The 23,259-nt window shown below is 39.9% G+C and overlaps 1 protein-coding gene across 5 annotated transcripts in view; it reads right to left on the bottom strand.

Annotated features, from left to right (window-relative positions):
- Positions 1–19,481, bottom strand: part of bahcc1a (BAH domain and coiled-coil containing 1a) — an 88,915-nt gene extending 69,434 nt beyond the window's left edge. For 4 of the 5 annotated variants that reach the window (XM_015035140.1, XM_015035142.1, XM_015035143.1 and 1 more), the window contains exons 1-2: positions 19,219–19,481; positions 16,062–16,389 (exon numbers count right to left, since the gene is read on the bottom strand). In XM_015035140.1, the coding sequence (XP_014890626.1) occupies positions 16,062–16,233 (172 nt within the window). In that variant the 5' untranslated portion in view covers positions 16,234–16,389; positions 19,219–19,481. Of the gene's footprint in view, positions 1–16,061; positions 16,390–18,025; positions 18,833–19,218 lie in introns of those variants that run through there. The other variant, XM_015035141.1, reaches the window with a different exon arrangement.
- Between the last annotated feature and the right edge of the window lie 3,778 nt (positions 19,482–23,259).

The following is a 23,259-nucleotide window of genomic DNA, read 5'->3' as shown; positions in this document are numbered from 1 at the left end:
ACGTACCCACAAAAACAAGTATTTTATTTCCCATGGCTAGAAACAGTTGCACATAAATGATTTTATTTCTTCCTTTCTGTTAGGAATCATCTCAACATTTTGTGTTAGAGCAAAAATGTAGAAATAAAAAAAAAATAAAAAAAGGATAAGTTAGGGAAAAGAAATGAAAACTGACAAATGGGAGATTTCCTACACAAGCCCATAAATCAAGAGGAACATGCAGGGCAGTCTGAGGCCTCACTTAAAAAGCCAAACTCCTTTTTTTTTTTTTTTTTTTCCCCTAACAGCCAAAGCTAACCACCTTCCTCCTATTACATGCACACAAACACCAACATGAACATGTGTGTTCTGCCCTCATATTTGCACAGCACAGTCCCCCCAGATGTTGTGTGTGTGCTGCAATGGCATCTCTAAAGCTCTCCATTTGCCCTGGCTCCTGCACAGCAGCCTGGCTTAATGGCACAGAAGCTGGTCTCATAAAATCGCATACAGTTAGGACCGGCGCAGGCTTCAGAAGCAAGCATGGAACGAACAGGCATGCGTAAGTAAATCCTGCTCCTTTGCCCACATAAAAGCACACACCCTTTGCAGAGGACGGAGCAGTGCAGCTGTTTCTGCAGGTAAGTAGGACAGGGAGATCTGGAGAAAGTGGTCCATAAAGAATTTGATAATCACCAAAGAAGAGTAGAACCCAAAGCAAACAGTTTGCTTTGAAGTATTTCCTCAAAAATAACAGCATGGCCGACAGGAGAAATTGTCAGCAGCTAATATTTCTAATGTCTGACAAAATGTATATACGCTCTATGGAAAGCCGAGTTGTTCTACTGTAGGGCTGCAGAGCTAAAAAGGTTGACTTAGAGCTGGGGAAACATGAGCTGCTGTTCACAACAGACCCAGAGACCAGTGGACTGATGAAGATCCAAAAGGACTTAGGATCTGCTTTCATTCTGAATGTTCACCATCTGCTTGGAGGAAAAGAGAGCCCATAGAGTAGTAGAAAACTCTGTCAAGTGACAGATGAGACAGTGCAGCAGAAGTGTGTGTGCGGGTGTGTTTTATGTGTGTGCTGATGCATACAGTGTTTCAGTATTGATCCTCAAAGCAGCTCCACTTTCTGAAAGAAGATCTGTCTAATGGGAAAACACACATATACCCACACACACTCAAAACCGAACACAAAGTAGTTAAAATATTTTAAAAAAAGCCAAGATCATAATTATTTCCTTAATCTTACAGGCGCCAGCAGACTCAACCACCTATCCCAGGCAGCTGCATAGTTTACTTATGTGAAAATCAGATTATCCTTCCAGTTTCCATCATTACATAGTTCTACCCATGCAATGTCCAGTAAGCAAGGATGACCAATCCTCTCGTCATACCTCACTGCTTTGTCACACATTAGCCTGAGCCGTCTGGACTTTCCACGTCACCGAAACAACTCAAAGACATGCTGTTTTGTTTCCTAACAACTGTAAAATGAAACAAGATGTCAGCAACTGATATAACAGTCAAATTACACTCTAAGTCCAAAAACCTTCCAGTATCATTCTCACTCCTACACAGTCTAATTTTATGTAAATTTTGTCTAAATAATAAAAAAAAGTATGCCATTTTTTTTGACTTGCACACTAGTATCAATGAGGCTAGCTGTAGTAGCACTAGTCAATTGCGTTAGATGATAGTACAATATTAAAATATCCCACAAACAGCAATAGTATTGCTTTGAACAGTCATTAAAAGCTGCTGTTAATTTGATGTTGGTTACAATTGTGTCACATTACTGTGCTTCCTGTTTATCTTCTTTTACTGCCGTTGCTGTTGTGTAAAAACATTTTGTCGACATCGATGCTGTAAGTGAAAGTAATTTCTGCTCCATGAAAACTCTAAAATGCTGTTGCTTTATCTGCCAATGGGTAATTATGTTTCACATAACCTGTTATTTTTATTCATTGTTTTTACAAATAATGGCCTTAATATGTCCTTATTGACAGACTTTCTATTTCTTATTATGGACGAGTTGTGTGTATTTCAGTCAGGGTGCAAGCAAGAACAGCCTTTAAGGACAACAGGAAGGCTAAATGGAGTACAGCCAAGCTGCTCTGTTTTTTCTTCCCTTTGCGCTTTCTACTCGTGTTATAAAACATGCTTTATTTGGAAAGGTTGAAATCCTTTAGGAAATCTGAACGTTAAGGTAATAACTCTACATTCTCTGGGGACAAAAAAGACTTATTTTTGTAATGCTAAATGTGTTAACCGCTAAAATTAAATGATGCTGGCAAAATGTAATGTTTCATGTCAAAATGTTATGAAATAATATATTCACCACCTCTGTCAGACACAAAACGTGAAATCACCTCTTCTCTTATCATCAATAAATAATGACCAATTATAAACTCAAGGCTAGAAAAATGTTTTGAATCTTTATATGTTCTTAAAATAAAATTCTTAAAGTGAAATCTAAATAGGCTAATATCAGTACAGAACCAGAAATCAGAAATCAGCCACCAAGTTTTCTGTTCACAAGACAAAAGAAAACCTTTGGAGGACAGAAATGAGTCGCCACGGTTACACAAACGAGGATGATGGAGGACTGTCACCAGCACAGCTATTTTTTTTTCATGCTTATGTTAACAAGAATCAACTAAGCAAAGTAATCATAAATTTACTTGTTTTGTAAGCTGAATGTTTTTATTTTTTTTTCATTATTATTTCTCCAGCGACGCAGTTTTCCTCAAACACACCTAATGTGTAACTTTAACACTTACATAAAACACCTTGAAGTACATGTAGGAACAAAGAAACCTTAGGGTGTTAGTGAACCCTGACTAACCTGGTAAGCAATCAACGAAGAAAAATGACAAAATTCCAGGAAATTCCTGTCAATGATTTCTCTGACCTTCTGACTGCTGGTGAGACTGCAAGGATGTCTGAATTACAGCCCAAACAAAAACGGAAAATATATTCGTGCCACATTCCATATTTCGGCATTTTAATTAGATGTGTATAAAAAATAAATAAATACCCAAGTAATTCTATTGGAAATTTCTTGATAACACTGGATTAAGTGCTTCTGTTTGTTATTATTTGAATTGCAGTCAAAGACATACCAGCATTGTTGTAACTGAAGCAGGTGGATCTACAACACCAACAGACGGATACAGCAGTTGAGACAAGATGGACGGCTGCAATGCAAATGCCCAGGGATGAGGTAGAATTAGGCACCTGCATCATCCCACTCCATCCCCGCACCCCCACGTGCTGCCCTCTCATCTGCCTGCCACTCTGTTTCCTCTCTCGTTTCTTTCATACAATCTCTCCACCACACAGCTCCTTTGATTGCCGTTTCCCGTGGGCACGCATACATACACACACACACGCACCCACACACACACACACACGCATACAAAAACAAATACAACACATGCATGCATAAAATCTCAAACGCAGCCCTTCCCCACTGCTCAGAGACAGTTGCGCCAGCTGAGTTTTGATTTGGAAAGAAAAGTTGCCTCTACAACAAATAATGACAGCCACTCGAGGAACAGGCGGCGCACCATTATCACACGAAAACACACGCACACACGCGCACACACACAGTGTAAGGAAAATGCTAAACTTTAAAAATAAAACATGCAAAAAAGAACTCTTTAAAGCAAGTTTAATCACATATACACACAGGCAGCCACCCACACATAGCCAACGCGAGCGCCCAAGTATGTTCGCACACCCTCCCATTATGCTGTATAACCAAAAGGCATTCAGCCATTTCAGCAGCGTTCTGAGAGGCAGCCAAGTAAGAGGTCTGTCAGTGCATTAGCCAGCATGTAATCATAGCCCAACCTCACTGCAATTAGAACTGGTTCTAATTCTTCACTGGAAGCACTGCCTTGTCCCACCGCTAATAGTTTACTTTACTCCAACAGCTGACAGACCCAACCCTGCCTCTCCTGGCACGGCTTTTTAAACTCGCACACACTCGAGCACCCACGGACGAGCTTGCTCGCAAACACATCCACAGCTGTGGCTTGTCTGTCACCACGGGAGATCAAAATGGATCCTGGTAATAGTCCCCCAGCCGTGTCCCACTTGTGCCACATCAACCCTGTGAGTGTGGACCACAATTCACTTCTTAAAGCATGGTGCTTTGCAAAAACTCTCGCACTCTTGGAAGTTCTCCACGTTTTGCTACGTCCACAAAGGCAAACTTACAACAGATCCGCAAAGTTTTGGGTGATTGTGAAGTGGAAGGAGAATGGCATGTTGTTGTTTTATTTTATAATATTTACATATAAACATCTGTTTGCAATGCATTTGTGCAGATTTTTTCAGTTTTTTGTCTAATGGTTTTAAATTGGAGTTAAGCATGGACTTTGACTAGGCTATTGTAGAAAATGATAAGACTTCAATTTCCTGTATTTACCTCTATGTCCAACTTGGACCAGAGTCCCTGATGTGCTGAAAAAATCCCCACCCCAATCATGTTTTGTTTTTTTTTCTGATTGTTTTGTGTCGCATTTTCAAATATGGCCCAAAAATGTTATTTTGGTCTTATCTGAACAGAACCCCTTATTCCGCCGGTTTGTTGCAAATCTACATACTCTGACGCAAGATTTCTGCCATATAGGCCAAAACTAATATTTGTTCTGTGAACAAATTCTCCCACTTGAGCAAGGACTCTCTGTAGCTCTCCTAAGTCACTGTGGCTTCTTCTCTAAATATCACATAAAATTCCGATAAAACCCTATTAAGTTTATGGAGGCAACTTCGCAAAATGGGGCAAAATTTCAAGGCTTGTAAGAACTTTATTGGCAAGGAACTGTAAAAGTTTCACAAACGTGACAAAGAGCAACGACCTAAAATCATGAAACAATTACAAAATAAGTAAAAAGCCTGAAAGCTCCCAGAAGTTCCTCGCAGAAAGAGGCAGGTGTGAGGAGGCCAGGTGCTAAGACAGAGCCGCATTGGGAAATTGTCTAATGAAGACTGAGGAAGAGGGAACGCTTCCAATACTGATGGTATTGCTATTAGCCTGTGAGCGTGAGGACTTGGGTGTCACTTCAAAGCATTCCCCACTATTAATCAGAAGCTATCCAGCCCTCCAGAATAGGCCCTGCTGGCTCTGCTGCTAAACACCCCTCTTAACATCAACACAATGGAGCTATCATCGCGCCCGTTACGCTATGCCTTGGCCAGACAGCACACCTTTATCTCGGCGTTTACATTACATCCTCACAGCCAATTAATTTACCTGCCACGTCTCAGGCTTAAGCATGTGGAGTTGGCGGTGGCGAGGTTGTGTGCACAAGTGTACATTTCAGTTGTGCGCTGGTTTGCGTGTTACAAAGGGAATGGGGGGAGGAGGCGTCCACCTGGCTCAGGTTGCACCCAGCAGGCTGTGGGTTTGGCCTTGGGGGATCTTTATGAAAGCACCTGCAAGAAGCTGCAACCACAACACCACCAGCCCAATCCCATCCTGATCTGGCTCTCACCTGCCATCCCCAGGCCGTGGCTTAGCGTCCCCCTCTTGCCTCTCCCCCGCCTCCTTAGTGTTTCCCCTCCAGGCAGCCCTGGCAGACAACAGCCACTCAGCGACTCAGCTGGATATCAGCAACCAAGACTGAGGATTAACTACCACACTGTCACTGTCTCTTTAGCGCTAGATACATTAGATACAATGCTAATCCGTAACTTCTACTCTTTTCTCTTTTGCTTATGGCTGCTGCGAGGGACAGCACTTTCTCTCTGTCTCTGGAAGCAGAGTAAGAGCCCACAGGGTAGAGGTGAAGTATTTATTTTCTTTTAATCAGGGTAGCTGCCTATTGGCTCTCTAATAAAGAAAGTGTCATCTTGTAAATCTGCACATTCATGTTATACAAAGATGAGAGGGTTTACAACACAAGCTTCTCTCCCCCCTCTAAGTGTCCTCTTGTACTGTACTGAGAGACTGCAGACTTTAGCGGCGCTGAAGGGATGAGATAACCGCTCACTGTTGTGAGAAAGGGCTGTCAAAGCTTTGTTGTTTTTTTTCCTCCTGTTCCTTTTTTTCTCATTCTCTCTAAAGGATATATAAAAAAAAGCTGGAGCGGCAGTTGCAGAAATAGTCCTGTTTCTATAATTAGATGTAAACAGATGAACCAGACTCTCAAGCTTTCTCTGTCCCACTGGCCCCACGGCCTCCTGGGAGGCAAGATGTGTGAGTCTGTGTGACATGCTTGTGCAGAGTGCAAGTGTGTGCGTGAGTGTGTGCATCTTTTCTGTTTGAGATGCACCAGTAAGTGTATAACAGCATGTGACAGTGTGCATCTAGTCTTGATGTCGCTTTGCACTGTCTGTCTGGTTGCATGTCTGTGATTTTTCTCCATCTTCACCTCCTCTCCCCCACCCCGCACACACACACCCACTCACACACACACTCACTCACGCACACAAGAGTCTATCCCATCCCCCCCACCCTCGCTTCTTCCTGTAGGTCACTGGATGGGCACAGCAAGACGAGCTAATATGAGCTAATATGCATGAACCAACAGCAGACAAACACACATCTGTTGCAGCAGAGCCAGTTGTTTGCCCCACATCTCATGCTGCATTACAGAGAGGATGCAGTGTAGCCTAGTGGTCATAACAGGCAAAGGGGTCCAGATGAAAGAGAAATGCAAATCGGTGCTAAACGTTATCATTGAAGGACCCTTAGTTTTCTGGAAAAAATAAAGTATCTCCTTTCTTAATTCTAGACTAGAATTTTTGTTTTATTATAGAGTTAATCTTCACCAGGTTTAAAGTAGTTTAAATCCATTATCTTAAACAATGACTACATTTCTGACAACATGAGACAGGGTAAAAGAGAATGGAGAATGGAGGTTAAAGATAACGGTCATCAAAACACATCTTAGTTAATAAAAGTTAAAGAAGCTGAAGAAATCTGTGAGACTGTCAAGTTTTCTTTCGATTGACAACCAGGCATCTGGCTCGATGGTTTCAGGGCACTTATTACACTGGAATTCCTGATGTTAATCATCTCTATCTGGAAAAAAGGCCCACACCCTTATTAAGTATGATGCATCTGGATGTGAAGGCAAATCTTTGTACATTTCCAGCAGTACTTTCCAAGGTTTCCATGACAGTACAATTATCAATGTAATTATAAGATTATCCTCTGTACACACACTTTCTCCATACTGTTAGTAGTAAAGATAAGCAGAGAAATTGACTAGCGACCAGAATCAGTTGACTTTCAGCTTGACTTGACAGGCACCCATCCAGGTGAAAACTCAAGAATTCAACTTTTTACTATTTACAGGCAATAACTACGTGCTAAAAGGATGCACCAACGCTCTTCAGATTGAATGTTTACTACTGACTGAAGAAGACTCAAAGTTAGATATTTTCTGTATCAGTGAGGTGTTGTAATATGAAGATGGGAGAAGAACAGAGGGCATAAAAACTCAACTGCACTGCATGTTGGCTTTTCATTTAGACTGCTACGATGGTCATTTTCCCTTTAGTGCTTTGTACTTTTGCAATTTGATCACTTTGTACCTCAACTTTCGTTGCACTGGCCATGGTGTGAATTGGCCGAAAGGTCAATTGCAGGAGACACTTATAAAGGTTGAGTCACAGCAAAGTTGCTTTAATTTATCGGTTGGTCACGGAGCATGCTGTGTGTTGAAATGTTGGACGCATTTTTTTTTTATATCTTGGTTAGGACGAATTTCTACATTATCCAAGGAATACACACAACAACTGTTGTTTACATTTAGTAACACTAACCATGCTAACCCATTGTTAATTGGTTGAGACAGTTTAAGATGATTCCATGATGTAGAGATCCTCAAATTCGGGCCTCAAGGGCTGGTGTCCTCCAGGTTCTGGATGTGTCTCTACGACAACACACCTGAATCAAGTGCTGAGGTCATTAGCAGGACTCTGGAAAACTTGACTGCATAGTAGGGGAATAATTCAGCCATTTGATTGAAGTGCTTGAACCAATGTCTAAAAGTTGCAGGACACCAGCCATTGAGGCCTGGATTTGAGGAACCTTGCCATAACTGCCTTTTCTCTATTTTAAAATATTATCAAAACTCTGCTTTACAGCAAATGTGATGTCACTTTTGCTTCTCATACAAATAAATAAGTGTTCGGAGTATCAAGGCCAGAAATAAATACTGTGAATGCCTCAGGATTCTGTGAATGTTTTCTTTTTCAAACCAAAAGTCTGCACAATAATAAAAATTCAAGCCAGGAACAATGATGCACACAAAACGTTTCCCAGAAAGTAAAAAAAAAAAAAAAAAACTAATAATAATTGTGTTCAGGAAATACTTGGATTTGTTTGAGGTGCATATCTTGTTCATTTTAGTAGCATATTTCAACTTCAGCAGAGACAAACTCAGCCGTTGGAGGGTTTAACAGTGCACCTCTCCCCGCCTCACAACCAACCACAGGGTGCCTCAGCTGTGGAAAAGGAGGCTGGACATCTGGAAAAACCTAAGACACAGACACACACACACACGCAATCCCACCCACCCACAAGCTCAAACGCTTGGAGGTTTGAGCTTGTATGTACATATTCATCCACTAATATGCAAACAGTATTGTCACTGACTGCAAATCAAGTGACAACAATGAAGCCATTGCCCCCTTTTTTGTTTTTTTTTTCTTCTTCTTTTCATTGAGCATTCACATTAACGAAATTGGAAAAAAAAAAAAAAAAGTAATCTGGATTTTACGCATGAGCCGTTAATGATGTCTAACAGCTGTCACATGCAATACAGCAACGCACTGAGGTGGGGCCTGGGGCAGCTTGATGAGAAGCCGCCTGACGTTGGGAGAGGGTCAGAGGAGGAAGAGTAAAGGCACACCGGAGGAAAAAGAAAAAAGAAACACAGAAATAACGTGGTTGATTTGGGGTAAAATGAATCGGTTTATATGCCATTTAGTAAGAGGAAGTGAAATAAAACTACTGGATTCCTAATTCGGCTTCTCGCTTCCTTATATTTAGCTCATAATAGATGAGAGGGCTTTGAAATCCAATGCTCTGAAACCCAATAAAGGAAGATATTCTCATATGCGTCACTCTAACCTGTAGATCTTCTTTGTGTTGGACCTGTGTGCACGCCCTACGCTCGAGGCGAGGGTTGTGTGGCGGTGTGCCACATGGTGTAAGTTTGGGGAGGAAGGAGTTTGAAGAGCAAGTATCTGTTGTAACATGGCCGCTGAAATTCTCTCTGAAAGACAGATCTCAAACAGTCGGGAAAGTTTTCCTGATGACCCGAGAAATTTCTGACACAGAGGCAGACTACATTTTTGTTTTGATATATAAACATACCAGAATGGGAAGAAAAAAATATGTACTGAAAAAAACATCCATGGCTTTATTGATCCTTGAGTACACTGAAAACCTTTTACTCTTGTAGATAAAACTATTCACAATTATGTCAAGGGCTAACCCTCTCAACAATACCTGACCGGCCTTGCCAAACGTTTGAGTTTGCAGGAGTGTGGTGTCATGGGGAAGGGGACAGATGGTACCGGCAATAGCAGCTCCAGGCAAGGTGCTATTTTAGCCAGGTATAGGATGCCAAGCAACGGCGGACTCCAGTGACTGCCCTCCCTGAGCCGTGTCATCTCACAAAGATCCACAAATGAGTTTAACAACAGGCCATGGAGGAGACCAAGTTAAATGAGTGACCAACGTCCTGTCATAGCACCTTCTCCAGTTCATCTCATCAAGTTGCCTTTTGAGACAATCCACAAATTTTTAGAAAGACAGAGTTGGAACACTTTGTTTAGTAAATGCTGGTGTTAGGAAGCTACATAAATATGTTGGACAAGGAAAAAAGTGATGACATCCTCAACGTGGTATATGGCTAAGAGTTAGTCAGATATGAGGCCATCGTTTTAAATAACAGATTGCTGCAGGCTTTTAATAATACTTTAAGCCCACACAGTCCAAATTCCTTCAGGTTCACGCATGACATTATGTCCTTTTGACGCATGCACCCAGGGAAACCTAGACCAATGTTCTGCCAGTTCCCAACTCCCCAAAGGATAAAAAGCAATACTTTAGTGTCTTATTGATGCAGTTTTTGTTGTTGTTGTTGTTTTGGATTGGGTTAGGATTACTGAAAGGAGTAAAGGTTTGATTTCAAGGTTTTGGTTGAGCTTATGCATGAGAGCATGCCAGGAAAACGACTGAGAATGACAGGGCTTTCAAACCAACCTTGCCAGTGGATACTTGTTCCTGTTTTTGCTAGCTCTAGCAATTTAAAACAACCAACTATGACAAAGTTCATAGCCTTGAGATACAATGGTATAATACATGCAATAAATGTCTGATCTTTTGTAAGTTCGAAGACAACTAAGTTTGCAGCTGTTTTCTCAGCCAAACAATGTCTGGGTTACTTCACAAAGTTTTGCCAGTTGAAGTTGTAGGATGAAGGTTAGAGTTGGAGACTTGGAGAAGCATTTGATAGTGCACATGGGTGGATGGGACAGTGTTTTCAGTGCTTGGTATGACAAAGAAAGTTCTTCATCATTTAAGTCCATTTACTGAAAGCCGATGAGGCAGACAGAGGAATCTGGGAGCCTCGACCAACGTTACTTTGAATAGTAAAACAATTGCAACTCAGCAGAGAAATAAGCAACAACTAACCTAACATGTTTTTTGTTTTTGTTTTTTTTTTTTTTGTTTTTGTGACAGTTAAATTATTTGGCAAGGCTTTACAACAGTTTTTTTTTTTTTTTCTTTTTGCCATAATAGTCCACTTTGTTTAGGCAAAAAGCAAGTCTCTAATCTGGAGCAAACATGCAAGCTCTTGAAAACAGAGGTCACAGTTCATTAGCAAGTAAACCCAAGTGTGGTTCACTTACAATGGAAGCACAAATAATCAAGTAAAGAGAGAGATTGAAAGTGAACTAAAGGGTGAAAGTGAAACATGATTTATCGACACATACGTGATCTAAAAACGTATAAATTGTTGCAATTCTTCGCACTGAGTCTGTGCATGTCATGCTCTCTTTTTCTTTGCCATTTTTATCTCTACTGCTGCATTCTTGCCTTGTATACAGAAAAAACAAGTCTGGATAAGTCACTGACTGGCATGCTGCTCATACTGGGCAGCTTCTTGTGATAAAAGCCAAAATGAGCAGTCGATGTAACTACGTGCCATTGTCCAAGCAGTTTGGTCCACCTTCAAAAATAATGACATGAACATGGATCAAATCGAAATGAAAGTATGACATTTTTCACCATTTCTCTCCTCTTTGCAGCAAGTCCCCTAAACTGCACTGATCTGAAAGAAACTCTTAATATCCATTAATGTAGCATCGTATCCCAGTGATATGAAACTACTCAGTTTGAGTTGCTAAAATCATCTTTAAATAAATCCAACAGATAGCCTTTCACTTCTCTGAGGATGTCTTTCCCTTCCTTCTCCAAACTCATGTCGTAAGACATTTTGACTATTACAGGTAAGATAATTGTTACTGATATCTACTTCACAGAACCTCACTTAAAAAAATCTGAGCTACGCCTTTGAACAGCACAGTCAAGGATCCTCAAGGACATAAGGTGGGTATAGGCTATGGCACAATCTTTTAAGTGCTCACAAAACATGAGCACCAAGGCCTTGAAACAGAAACCTCCCTTTCCTTGAACAACTGTTAACCACTCACTGAGGTTTGCTAACTCCACCAGAGACACCTGTGTTTGTCTTTGAAGGGTCTCCTCGACAATCACAGACCCATGGGATAGTCCTGCAATGAGACGTTCAATAAAACTCTCTGTAAAGTTATTTATTCCTCTTCGGGGGGGGGGGGGGCGAGGGAAAAAAAGTTGCTAAAAGTTTGAAGGGAGGGGACGGGTGGGGGGGTTCTAAGATATCCAGCTAGGACATAAAAACCAAGGGAATGACAGGGACATCCTACCAGTAAACAATAAAGGGGGTGGAAGGGACTGTTTTTTATCTTTAACAGCAGCTGTAAAACACACACCAAGCTGGGGTCTGCAACAATGGCCCAGAGGCAGAGAAGGGTAGCTAAAACAGAAGTGGCAGGAAGACCACTGCTTCCCAGACACGAGGGTCTTCCTGCTGGAAAGAAAGGAGACTGAAAAATTGGAGGGGAAGAGACTGGGAGGACAGCTTATGGAAAGAGGGAAGGACAGATGTAAAGGAAGGGGAGGCCGACCAAGGAAGATGACACAAATATGACCTTTGATTATATGGGGTGTTTAGAGCAGAGCCCTGAACCCCCACGCTGCTTTCACACAGCCACACCTCAGCCAGAGTGGCCTGATCAGAACAATATGGCTGAAAGATGAACCCGCAGCCTTATATGCCAGCAGTGGAAGACAGCCCCACTGTGTCTCTGGGCACTGACACTGCCCAACATCTGAATCCAGGGTTCACAGCCAAAGACAAGTCTGTCTCCAACTTTTGCGCTGGAGCCAATGGAAGATAAAATTTCTATTTCAAAGTCCTTGTAAAGGAACAGGCCAAATTAAACAGCATTAGATGCATTTAAAGGTCTTACTGTTTCAGGGAGTACACAAAGAGAGGAGCCGCTCCAATGTCACATTCCCAGAACACAGTGCAAGTGTAAACTATAAATCGACCACCTGGCGTGCGTTACAAATGACCGACTTGTAGTAGGTGAAGATGGACAGAGGCAAATGGGAGCCGACAGAATCTCCATCGGCTCTAAGCAACACGGTTCAGCGGGTAAGAAGGTGGAACTGCATGCCGGCGCCCGCTGTAGCCTAATTACCACCAAACTTACAAGTCTGCGCAACAAAAAAAAAAAAAAAAAAAAAAAAAAAAATTTTCTCCCCTATTTTTTTTTAAATTTTGCAACCCTGCTGGGAACGATGCCAAGGGAGAGTGTTGCAGCTGCCGTCACTCTTTTCAACAGCAAAAGGTGTCGGAAGCGCTCGCGATAAATACCTCTGCAAAGTCAGACGAGGCCTTTCATGGAGCCACATCAGAAACCTGCCTCTCAGTGCATTTTTACATCAACCCTGAAATATTCATGCTCTTTGTAAAGTATTCATGTGAACTAGTGTGCAAGTTAGTCCCCAGGGGCAGAAAGTGCAGAGAAACTGAACACACTCAGCAAACACCACGCACGGTTTGTGTTGTTATGTTGCTTGCACACAGGTCACTCAATGGAATGCTAATGACCTGGCCCATCAAGATGAACAGCCCTCAACTAGTTTGACAACCTAAAACTCCAGACTTGCTCATAAATATCTAAAAAAAAAAAAAATCCAATTAAGTAGATGAAATACAATAGACAGGCTCCATCTCTATTTTAATTTAATATTATTACTTGAGATGGGACTTGTACTATGATTAAGAAATTTTGACAATTTGTAATTCCTTTTTGTCATATTCTTAATGTTCTGAATGGTGATTGGAGGGTCAAATACTAATAGGTCAGATTTTTTTTTCCTATTTAAGACATGCACCCCAACTAAGAACTCAAAATCTTTGGTCTAGATATACATAAATTAAACAAGAGCATGTGCTCTGCTATTTCCATTTTCTGTTGGATTCAAAACTTCTGCCTCCAGAAGAGGCAGAAGAGCCTGCAGCACATCTTCTTTTTCCCTTTTCTTTATTTTTTTGTGACCCAAAGAATAAAAAGTCTGACTCGGTCAAAACTGGAACTGGCAGGTCAGTCCTTAAAGAAAATTGGAAATCGATATTGGAGAGGAAACGCGTAATTGGTGTCTCACTAATTACTCTTAAATAAATAAATAAATATCTCTGTAAACAAAACTATATATATATATATATATATATATGTATAGAGAGAGAGAGAGAGAGAGAGAGAGAGAGAGAGCTTTGAGTTCAAATTACTTCAACGTCATAAAAAGAACCAGTTTCACAAAAAATTTTCTTATAGTCCACTGAAAACGTGAACTTACAAACGAGAACAGTCTGTTTCAACATAAGATGTCTATTGTTTCAGTGCATCACCACCTGAAAAATGAAAATCATGAATAATTTCAAATTAAGCTTCATCCCTCATCCACCCATTTGCATTATGACATGCTTGACATTTTCATATAATATTAAAACAATAAATCAAATACTGCAAATCAGCTGAACGTAATAGCAAAATCATTTTCATAGAACCCACTACAGGTTTTTTGAAATCATGTGAAATTATGTCAAGCTGTTTCTGTAAGTTCATTTCATCAAAAGCAGAAAATGTAAATAATTAAATCATATTTATGTGCAGGATAACAGGGCCGCTTTTCAGTCCCTCCCCATGCGTTGCTGACGAAACAAGGAGAACAATAAAGCACCTCTGCTGCTCATTGAACAGTGATGACATTTGGAGGATAGGTCTGCATGTTGACGTTGTTCAATAGGCACACAACGTCTGATTGGTGTAAGCACCTGCACCGTGCAACCAGCGTTAGTCTTCATGTTTCCAATGAAACATCTGCATGCAGAAGAAAAAAAAGAAAAAAAAAAAAAAAAGAAAAAAAAGGTGCACAAATGCAGCAGGCTCTCCGTGGATACATGAGCAATGCCAAAAGCAAACATGTGTGGTGAGAGATGAATGGTGAACAGCACCCATTAATTCTCCTGAATGACTAATTATGCTTCTTGTTTGTCTGGATTTATTTATTTTTTAGAATTAACTCACAACCTTCACAAACATTTGATTTGAAAAAAAAAAAAAATCTTTAGTCAGCCTGCCACAACACTGGAGCAACATATAAAAGGGTGTGAAATAAGAAATAAATAAACTGATGTCTAAAATGTTTGGAAATATGAGACAAAATACATATAGGAGGTTCATGGCGTTCTTATCTAACTGAACCAGCTGCACAAATATTTAATTTTGCACAGTTACAGCCGTTAAAATTACTTTTAAGTGGCTAAATATGTATTAGAATTTTTTTTTCCAGAGCTGAGAACCACTCAGATGCATCATAAGCGTCTTTTTAGAAGCTTCATTAGCATATTATCACAGAACAGCATTTCAGAAGGGAAACTGTTTGATGCACTAAATGCATGCTTTGACATAAACACCATCTACCTGCAAAATAAAAGCAATTACAACAATTTGCTTTTTTCACATACTTTTGTGTGTTTTTCAGAATAATGCCAAGCTTAAATAAATCTAATGACTAAGATGAGTCAATTGTGGCCCTGAAGTGTTAAAAAAAATTAATTGAAGCTATAAACATATAGATCTGTTAATGTCTGCTTAGTTGGAGCTTTGCGTGTGGAGTTTCTTTTCTTATGTTTTTCTTTCCAAATAAATCTGCAGCGTGCAGTCTAAGAGGTATATTTTTGACTCTTCTTTTCATGCTCTCCTGTTTGTAAACGTGCTCATTTGGGTTCAGATGATACCTAAGTCACTTGTTAAACCTGATGCATGCACTGTGAACACATTTGCACCCAGACACTTCAAAGCCCAATGCAGAATGGGATTTTTCCCCCGACATTGCTTGTATTCCTTTAACACCCCCATTAGCTTGCATTGTAGAGCATGGAGACCTTTCCACCCGAGCTTTATACCTTTAATGTTTGACCTATAGAGGTTTTGGTTAAGTGATGGCGCTGGGGTGACACCTATGCGTTTTACGTGAAGTGACAGATTCTCCTGAACGCATGCAAGACAGAGAAAACAGTGCACATATGGTGAGTCTAAAAACCAGACCAGGTCCTTAACGGATTTTTTTTCTCTTTTTTAAAAATTACAAGGCATTTTAAAATTAAATCACTATTTGTTTAGAAAAGCTGCATCCATTATCTTTTGGAATACGATGATTCAAGTGTAGATTTAGATTATTCAAAAAAAACGTCCAATTAGGAGCTTAATGCAAATTAAGCTCCTATTATCATATCGTTAGATTATGTTTGAGCAGTTAATGTCTGTCGAAAGTTACTCGCGAGAAGCAGAATCTATTTTTTTTTTCTGCTTTGCACGACACCATACAATGCCCATATCACATACGCTGAGGTCGCATTTGAAACAACAGAAACCCCCCCATCAAGAGCAGAGAATAATGTCAAAACCTCCGTGGATATTCCACTGACCTGAGTGGGGAGCCATCGGTATGTGTGACGGGTAGTACTTCCCCGGTGGGAAATGACCGGCGTGCTGCACGGAGCTGTGGCCCGAGGGAGCGATCCGAGAGGCGGCTCGGTGCACCAGGGCGCCCCGCTCCGAAAGGAGGTGCGCCGGAGCAGCAAAATCCCGTCCTTCCATTCCGCGGGAATGTTTAGTAATCCGAAATCCGGACGGGGAAGGTCAGTGAAATCGGATGCAAACCCATAAAATAATCCTTTCCCTTCGTTGTCTATGTGTTGCATTCGGTCGATCGCAGGCTTCTCCAGCCAAAAGCGCAGCTCCCGATCATCTTTTCTGTCAGGACAGAGAAATTCAAAGCGACTGTCACAATCAGGGAAAATTAAAAACTCAACCACGATCCAACACGCTTAGGTTGCACTCTCCTTTTATATTTTAAAAAAGGCTCATTTCCTATATGATAAAATGATTATTTGTTTAATTAAAATCTTTCCACTCGTCTTTGCATTAAAGCTTTGGCTAAAAAAAAACTGCCAGTTCGAGTGAAATCTCCTTGGCAAAGTAGCCACAATGCATGCAGGCGGCTAGCGAGGCGTCACTGCAGGCTCAGCTTCAGCTCTATTGATCAGCCTGGGATGCATAGGCCGATATGGCGAAGTACACACACACACACACACACGCATGCACGCACTCACGTGCACGCACACATGCACAACAAGCAGATCTTCTAGTCTTAAAATCTTTATATTCTGCACCATCTTTTCAGATAATCAATCCAAATGCCATGTCTGCAAATATCACTCCAAAACAATTACAATATTGATATACAATATGCATTTTTTCTTATAAACTATGATTTGCAAAAAGAAAGAAAGAAGGAAAGGAAGAAAGAAAGAAGGAAAGATAAAATAAATAAATGAAAACTACAAGAGGATTGTGTTTTAAGAGGGGGAAGTTATTGTTTATCCATTTGGGTTAAAATGATGGTACTCAGTGTACATCCCGAGGTAAACAACGCTGCCTTCCTTCTGCTCCTTCCATTGTCTCGACTTGATGCAGACGATCTTTCCTGCTTCTGTTATCTCTAATCCCAAACTGTGTCCATATTTTACTGCAAATTGATTTTAATCGCCGTAAATGGGGAAAAAAAAAATAGAAGATTTTCCAACTTAATTTAATAAAACAATTTGTAACAAATCTGGTGTATTGGAATTTAAAAAAAAAAATATTTACATATATTGTTTCAACTGGAGGGATATTGACGACTAAATGAACATGAACAGAGTTCACAAGGCTCAAGGACATGTCACAAAGTAAGATAAATATTTATTATTAAAAAGTACGCCTGCTATACATTTGGTAAGATATGCAGCAGCTCCTAAAAGGCATGCTCTGCATGTGAGTGTGTGTGTTTGCGTGCACGCACATGTGCACACCCCTGCTTGAGTTTGTGTGTGTGCCTGCGTGCGTGGGTGTGTGTGTTTATGTGTGTGTGTGTGTAAGTGTGTGTGAATAACTGCACTCTCACTGTCTTTATCTGACTTGACCTATTTCAGGTCAGGTAATCAAATTGAGTAGTAAATACATTATAGTGACATCCTCTGACACAAAACAAAAAAAAGGCATTATTTCGTCTAAATTGGAAAACAGTCTTCATAAAATGACAATAAAATATATTTTGCTGTTAAAGATGGGAATCAGACATGTCATTCCCTCAGAGAACATTGCCAGTAATTAAAAAAATAAAGCAGGCCATAACAAGGCAGACCTGGTTTGTATTATCAAATTATTAGGAATATAAACATTTTTTTTTTCTTTTTTTTCTTTTTTTTTGTCATGGTGTCAGTCTGAGGTCCCATAGGGCTACTTCTTCAGAAAAAAAAATCCTCTTGCAATAAATTTAATTATAAAAAATAAATGTAGGACATTTGTAGCATATATGACTGACCAAGGATATTGTTATTATACTGACCATTTAATTTCAGCTCTATCATTACCCCATATCTCCAGCTGCAGTTCACAATTCAGAGCTAATGCAACAATAAAATCGCTCCAAATGCAAGGGGAGGAAAAATCCGTCTCAGCTGAGAGGTTCCTGTGTTAATTTGTGTGCATGCATGTGATTTCACAAGGTGAGACGTTTACCAAAAAAAAAAAAAGGCCACGCTGCAGCATTTAGGTCGTCGGTTTGTGGTCTGGAAGGGGGAATTCAAGGTGAATGGCCGCCCGTCAGAGAGGACTGCCTTTGTCTTCACACTGAGAAAGCGCTTTGCAGTCGGCCATTACCTCCCCCCCTTTCGCCATGCTGTTCCTTCCACCCTGGATTCCCCAGTAATGAGCGAGGAATAAAATAGTTGACGCATTTACGCGAATTATGAGCAGCTACAGCTGTTGGTGGTTAAAAAATCTGAATTTCTTAGTGTTTTCGTCTGGTCCGCTTTTCAAACGTGACGATACGGCTTCGCCTGCCAAATAAATAAATGTTTCGTTTTTATTTTTAACATTTTAAAAATTAAAAGTGCGAAATTTTGACGACTGTCAGCTGCATTTACAGATTAGCCGTGCGTGCAAAGCAAATTATGATTTATGGGTCGGGTCTTGAGAAAACAAGCCGACCTCCGCGGATAAGCTGGCCGGCAGAGAGTGCTCCTTACCCGGTCGCGTTTGGACATGCCTTCCGCTCTCCTCCCCGGTAAAACCTAGCCTCTCCGAATTTATAACAAGCTGCCGCAATTTACGAACACCACAATTTAGTACAATTTACAAATAGATAATATAAATTCAAAATCCTTCTTACAATAATTATTTTTAATTATTATTATTTTTCTATTTTTCCTAAAATATAGATGAGTAAATGACAAATACGTAGGTGAAAAAAATCTCAAAGAAAATGGAAGGTATTTACAGAAACGGCATCATGCAATAATAATAATAATATTAATATTAAATTTAATAATAAATGTAATGGCTATTCCAGAGGATGGACACATCCTGCTTTGTTATTTGGAAAATTGTAACAATGTGCTGTGTGTAATGCACAGCATGTCACATCCAGCAATTTGGACGAAACACAGCCTCAGTCATCTCGTAGCGAGGAGCCAGGCCCTAAAATGTTTTATTAAATTAAAATAAAAGAAATATCAAGTATATAAAATTACTACTTACTGGTGTGTTAAATCCTTGCATAACAATAAATTCTAAAATCACAAAACTCTGGGACAGAAGGTGCAAGTGCGACGCCCATTTAAAAATCAGAATCTGAGATTAGTGTGGCTAGAGTGGAATATCTCCATCTGAGGCTGTGCAGTAGTCTGCTGCTTCAGTCTGTGAAAGCAGAGGCCAGTGGGACTGGGGCTTCCGGCCTGGCTGGATTGCGGCTCGGATCTCCAAGCAGCGGTTTCTCTCCCGATGCAACTGCGCACCTCGGCGTCTCTGGGGCAGGGTAAACACGCCCTCCCATTGGTTGGATAAGTGCATGTTAATGGATTCGTGCCGCCCGCCCGCAGATTCGGCAGCCTGCGATTGGCCCGCAGCGAAAGCCAATGCCGTGCTGACTGACGATGGCAAACTGAGTGAAAAGCGCCAGATTTAAAGCGCCTTAATGGTGAGACTGTTCACAATGACGCTCAGTGCATCAGACCACAACCTAAAATGAACTATGAGGTCAAGCAGAGGCAGGGAGGGAAGGGGAACAGAAGGGGGAGTTGGATGGATGAGGTCAAAAGACAGATTAGATATATTTTTGGATGTTTATTTTACAAAGAAAAATCTTGCAGTATAAAGAAAAAATAAACCAAGTAGATTTAACCCTGAACCTGGCTCAGTGGGGGACGGGGAGCAGGGGAAATTTGATTTTTTTTTTCTTTTTATGTAAATCTTGAATCTAATCAATATTCAGTCATTTGAAATTCAATTTGTGCATTTAACGTAAATAGAACATGGGATATGGCCAACTGCAAACCCTGCCATCCTCCATAAACCTGCCCAAGGCATAAGCAAGCTAAGCTAGAGAACCCAGAGCACCAGCGGGCCTCCTTTTCACACAGAACTTAGATCTCAGAACTTCATATTTGTTGCACTTATCAAGAATGAGCGTTTGTTAAATTTACTTAGAAGAACGCCAGTTTAAAAATATTTTAAAGTATTATAAATTTAAAAGTAGGATTTTAAGATGGGTCTTGATAAAGGCTTTAAGAAAAACTGATACACAAGATGACCACAATCATAGAGGAAAATCATCAATTTACAAATAAATCTGAATAAATAACTGACAGTTTGCTTGCAAGTACAACCAAACAAACAAACAAATAAATTACTCCTTCCTCACGCTAGCAAGACCTGGTTTTAAGTTGTACATCCAACATGACTGCAAGACCCAAATAGTAATTCAGAGAAATAAAATTTCTGCACAGTTTATGTACTTCTATTTATTTAAAGATTAATGTGACTAATAGACTCAAGCAAAACTGGTTCTGTGATGTGGCCAATTTAAATGTTGGTTTACTGGTAAACCATAAAACTTGGGTGCTGTCCACAAAGGAACATTTTGTTGGTTTCAAAATCACCCACATCCACACGGAATCGTTTCCAGGTATGTTTTTAACCACCCTGAATCACAGAGAATAGCCCCAAACTATTTTTACTCTCTCAGACGTGTAAATGGCACTAATCATGGACTATGGGGCAAGCACATAAAGCCTTAGTTTATTGGTAAACACAAAAAGAAAATGCATCAGCCTTCTCGTTTCAGCCAAATTGTTCAACTTACAGAGGATTACTTGAAGTTGACTAATGAGGTTCAGCAGCAGCTGCAGCACAACCATGAACATGTAATCCGCTATTGTTGTTTTGTATGACACAAACGATGTGTTTGGGGTTACAGGTCAGGTTAAATATTGGGCTAATATGTCAGTGTTTTCACAAAAGATTTATTTTCTCTGTCCAGATCAAACTTTTACTCTGGAACCCATTAAAAAAATAAAAAATAAAAACAACATCTAGGGTTCCCCAAAACATGGAAACCTTGTGGAGTAAGGCACAGATGGATAAAAACAATCCCATTTTAGAAAAAAAAAATGTTTCCATATAGATGGGGCGTGAGCCTACAGAATGCACCACATAAATGTCCATCCACCCCATATTTGATTGAACATAAAATAAAAACACATTTCTAACAAAAAAAAAACATTTTTCCTGTTTTTTTTAGATTCAAATAACTGTACCACCCTCTGCCACAGTGGTACCCTAGGCATAGAGCCGTACCCATATCACAAACTTCCTAGCTTTCTGAGCCAGCTGTTTTGTTGCTAATCAAAAATAATTATAGACCAATAGAGATAATAACAATCATTAAAATAAAATGAAAATGTTACCTTTACAGTCTAAATCATAGCCCTTATATTCTTTGGTACAACATGGTCTTTTAGTAAAATTCTTTAATAGTGGCATTTTGGCTACCTTGTGGCTTCAGTTTTTGCACATGTATATACTATTTTATAAACATTCAAACTTGTATAATGCTTTTATTTTATATAACTGGCTTCACAATACAATCGTACTTGCACAAACAGTGCTCTCCATCATCCCCTTGTCTTTTATATTACTCTTTATTTTTCTTCCAAGCAATCAGACTTTCTTGTAATCTTTTAAAGTGGACGTTTCGGCATTTTCCCATTTAAAGGTCATAACGTTTTGCTTAAGTTTGATCTGGAGTTTTTTTGGGGGTTCACTATAGATAAATGCTGGTTCATATGCCCCAATAAAATAGGTCTGGCAACACTTATGGAAATATTCCAAGATTTCAAGGAGGCTCTGTGGGCACTCCTGACTTGGATAAATCAAGCTTTATCTCTTTGCATAAAATGAATGCATATTGTGCAATTTTAAATAAATATATTGCTTAAGTGAGGAAAAAAAAACATTTTCAGCTATTCTAGTAAATCGAGAGTTAGAGATGTTTCAAAATGTTTTTTTTTTTTTTTTCATATGCTCAGCCACTGGGGGATTTTTGACAAATACTTTCTAAACTAATCTGTTTAAAGTCTGCGATGAATCATTCAGACAAGACAGCAAACCCAATATCTCTCGATATGTTATTACCATGGACTTTGGTTATTGCTTCTAATGTTTACAAATGAATCCCCGTCTTTTGTATGTGGTGATCTGATTGGCTGGCGTGGTGCCAGAGCATTGTCAGTCATAGATTGTAAACAAGACTGTGATTGGCTGTTAGCCAGTCCGCATTGGGCTGTCCGGGGAGGGGAAAAAAAGCAATAACTGGCCCCGACCGTTTCAAGGCGTCCCTGGTTAGATGATGAAAGGGGATAAAATGGGACAGTTTCAAGGCGCCCTATAGGCGGACCCACATTGGCCCTGAAGCCATATGAGTCAAGCGTGAATCAAAGGGAATGCTGCATAGAGGGAGAATTTTTAGGTTGGATATTTAAAATAATCCAGGCTATAGTTTAAGCGTAAAGGTGGACCAGCAACGCTTTTATCTCTGTTTATATTTGTTTGAAAAAAAAAAGAAAAGAAAAAAAAAGAGGTGAAGCGAAGCAATTCAGGGCAAAAGGAGGCTTCACGTGAGGGCGCTGGGAGAGAAAACAGCTCCGTCTGTGGATCGCTCTGCTTTAATGGAGAAAATCTGCATGGAGTCTTTTCACCGTGTTAAAATGGGTCTGCATGAGGTTTGTCGTTGTTTGGTCAGTGCGGTGAAAATAAAAACCAGCGTAATTTGTTAAAAGTCAGACTTTTTTTTTTCTCATGCAGTTAATCGGATGATGGCGTTGCATGCTGTTTGTAATAATAGTCGCGGTTTGGCTGTTTGTCCGCAATTTCGAGGGGTACAGTGAAGTAAACGCAGTAATATTTTGAAATGTAAGTTTTGATCTGTTTATTATTTTTTTCATTGTGTATGACTTGATTGCTAAAATTATGAGGGTTTTAATGTGTTTGGGAAAAAAATAAATGCTACATTATTGCATTTTGTTTTGGTTTCTGTGATAATACTGAATCACAAAATTAAAAAATGCAAACCAAACAAATGTGTATTATATAGTTTAATTGTATTGGTGAAATCTGGGATAGCATTATTTGCTTAAATATCTCAAAAGATGAAGTGAATAAATGCAGTGCAGGATCATCAAAGAGGTAGTCAGTTGAAGTACAACACATGATGTGTTTCATTTCTGAAATGTAGTAGTATTA

Source organism: Poecilia latipinna, unplaced genomic scaffold, assembly GCF_001443285.1.
Source record: "Poecilia latipinna isolate Pla-1442-1.1 unplaced genomic scaffold, P_latipinna-1.0 Scaffold325, whole genome shotgun sequence".
In the NCBI taxonomy this organism is placed as follows: domain Eukaryota; kingdom Metazoa; phylum Chordata; class Actinopteri; order Cyprinodontiformes; family Poeciliidae; genus Poecilia; species Poecilia latipinna.
The sequence above is the reverse complement of the archived record's forward strand: the minus strand, read 5'-3'. Positions and strand labels throughout refer to the sequence as shown.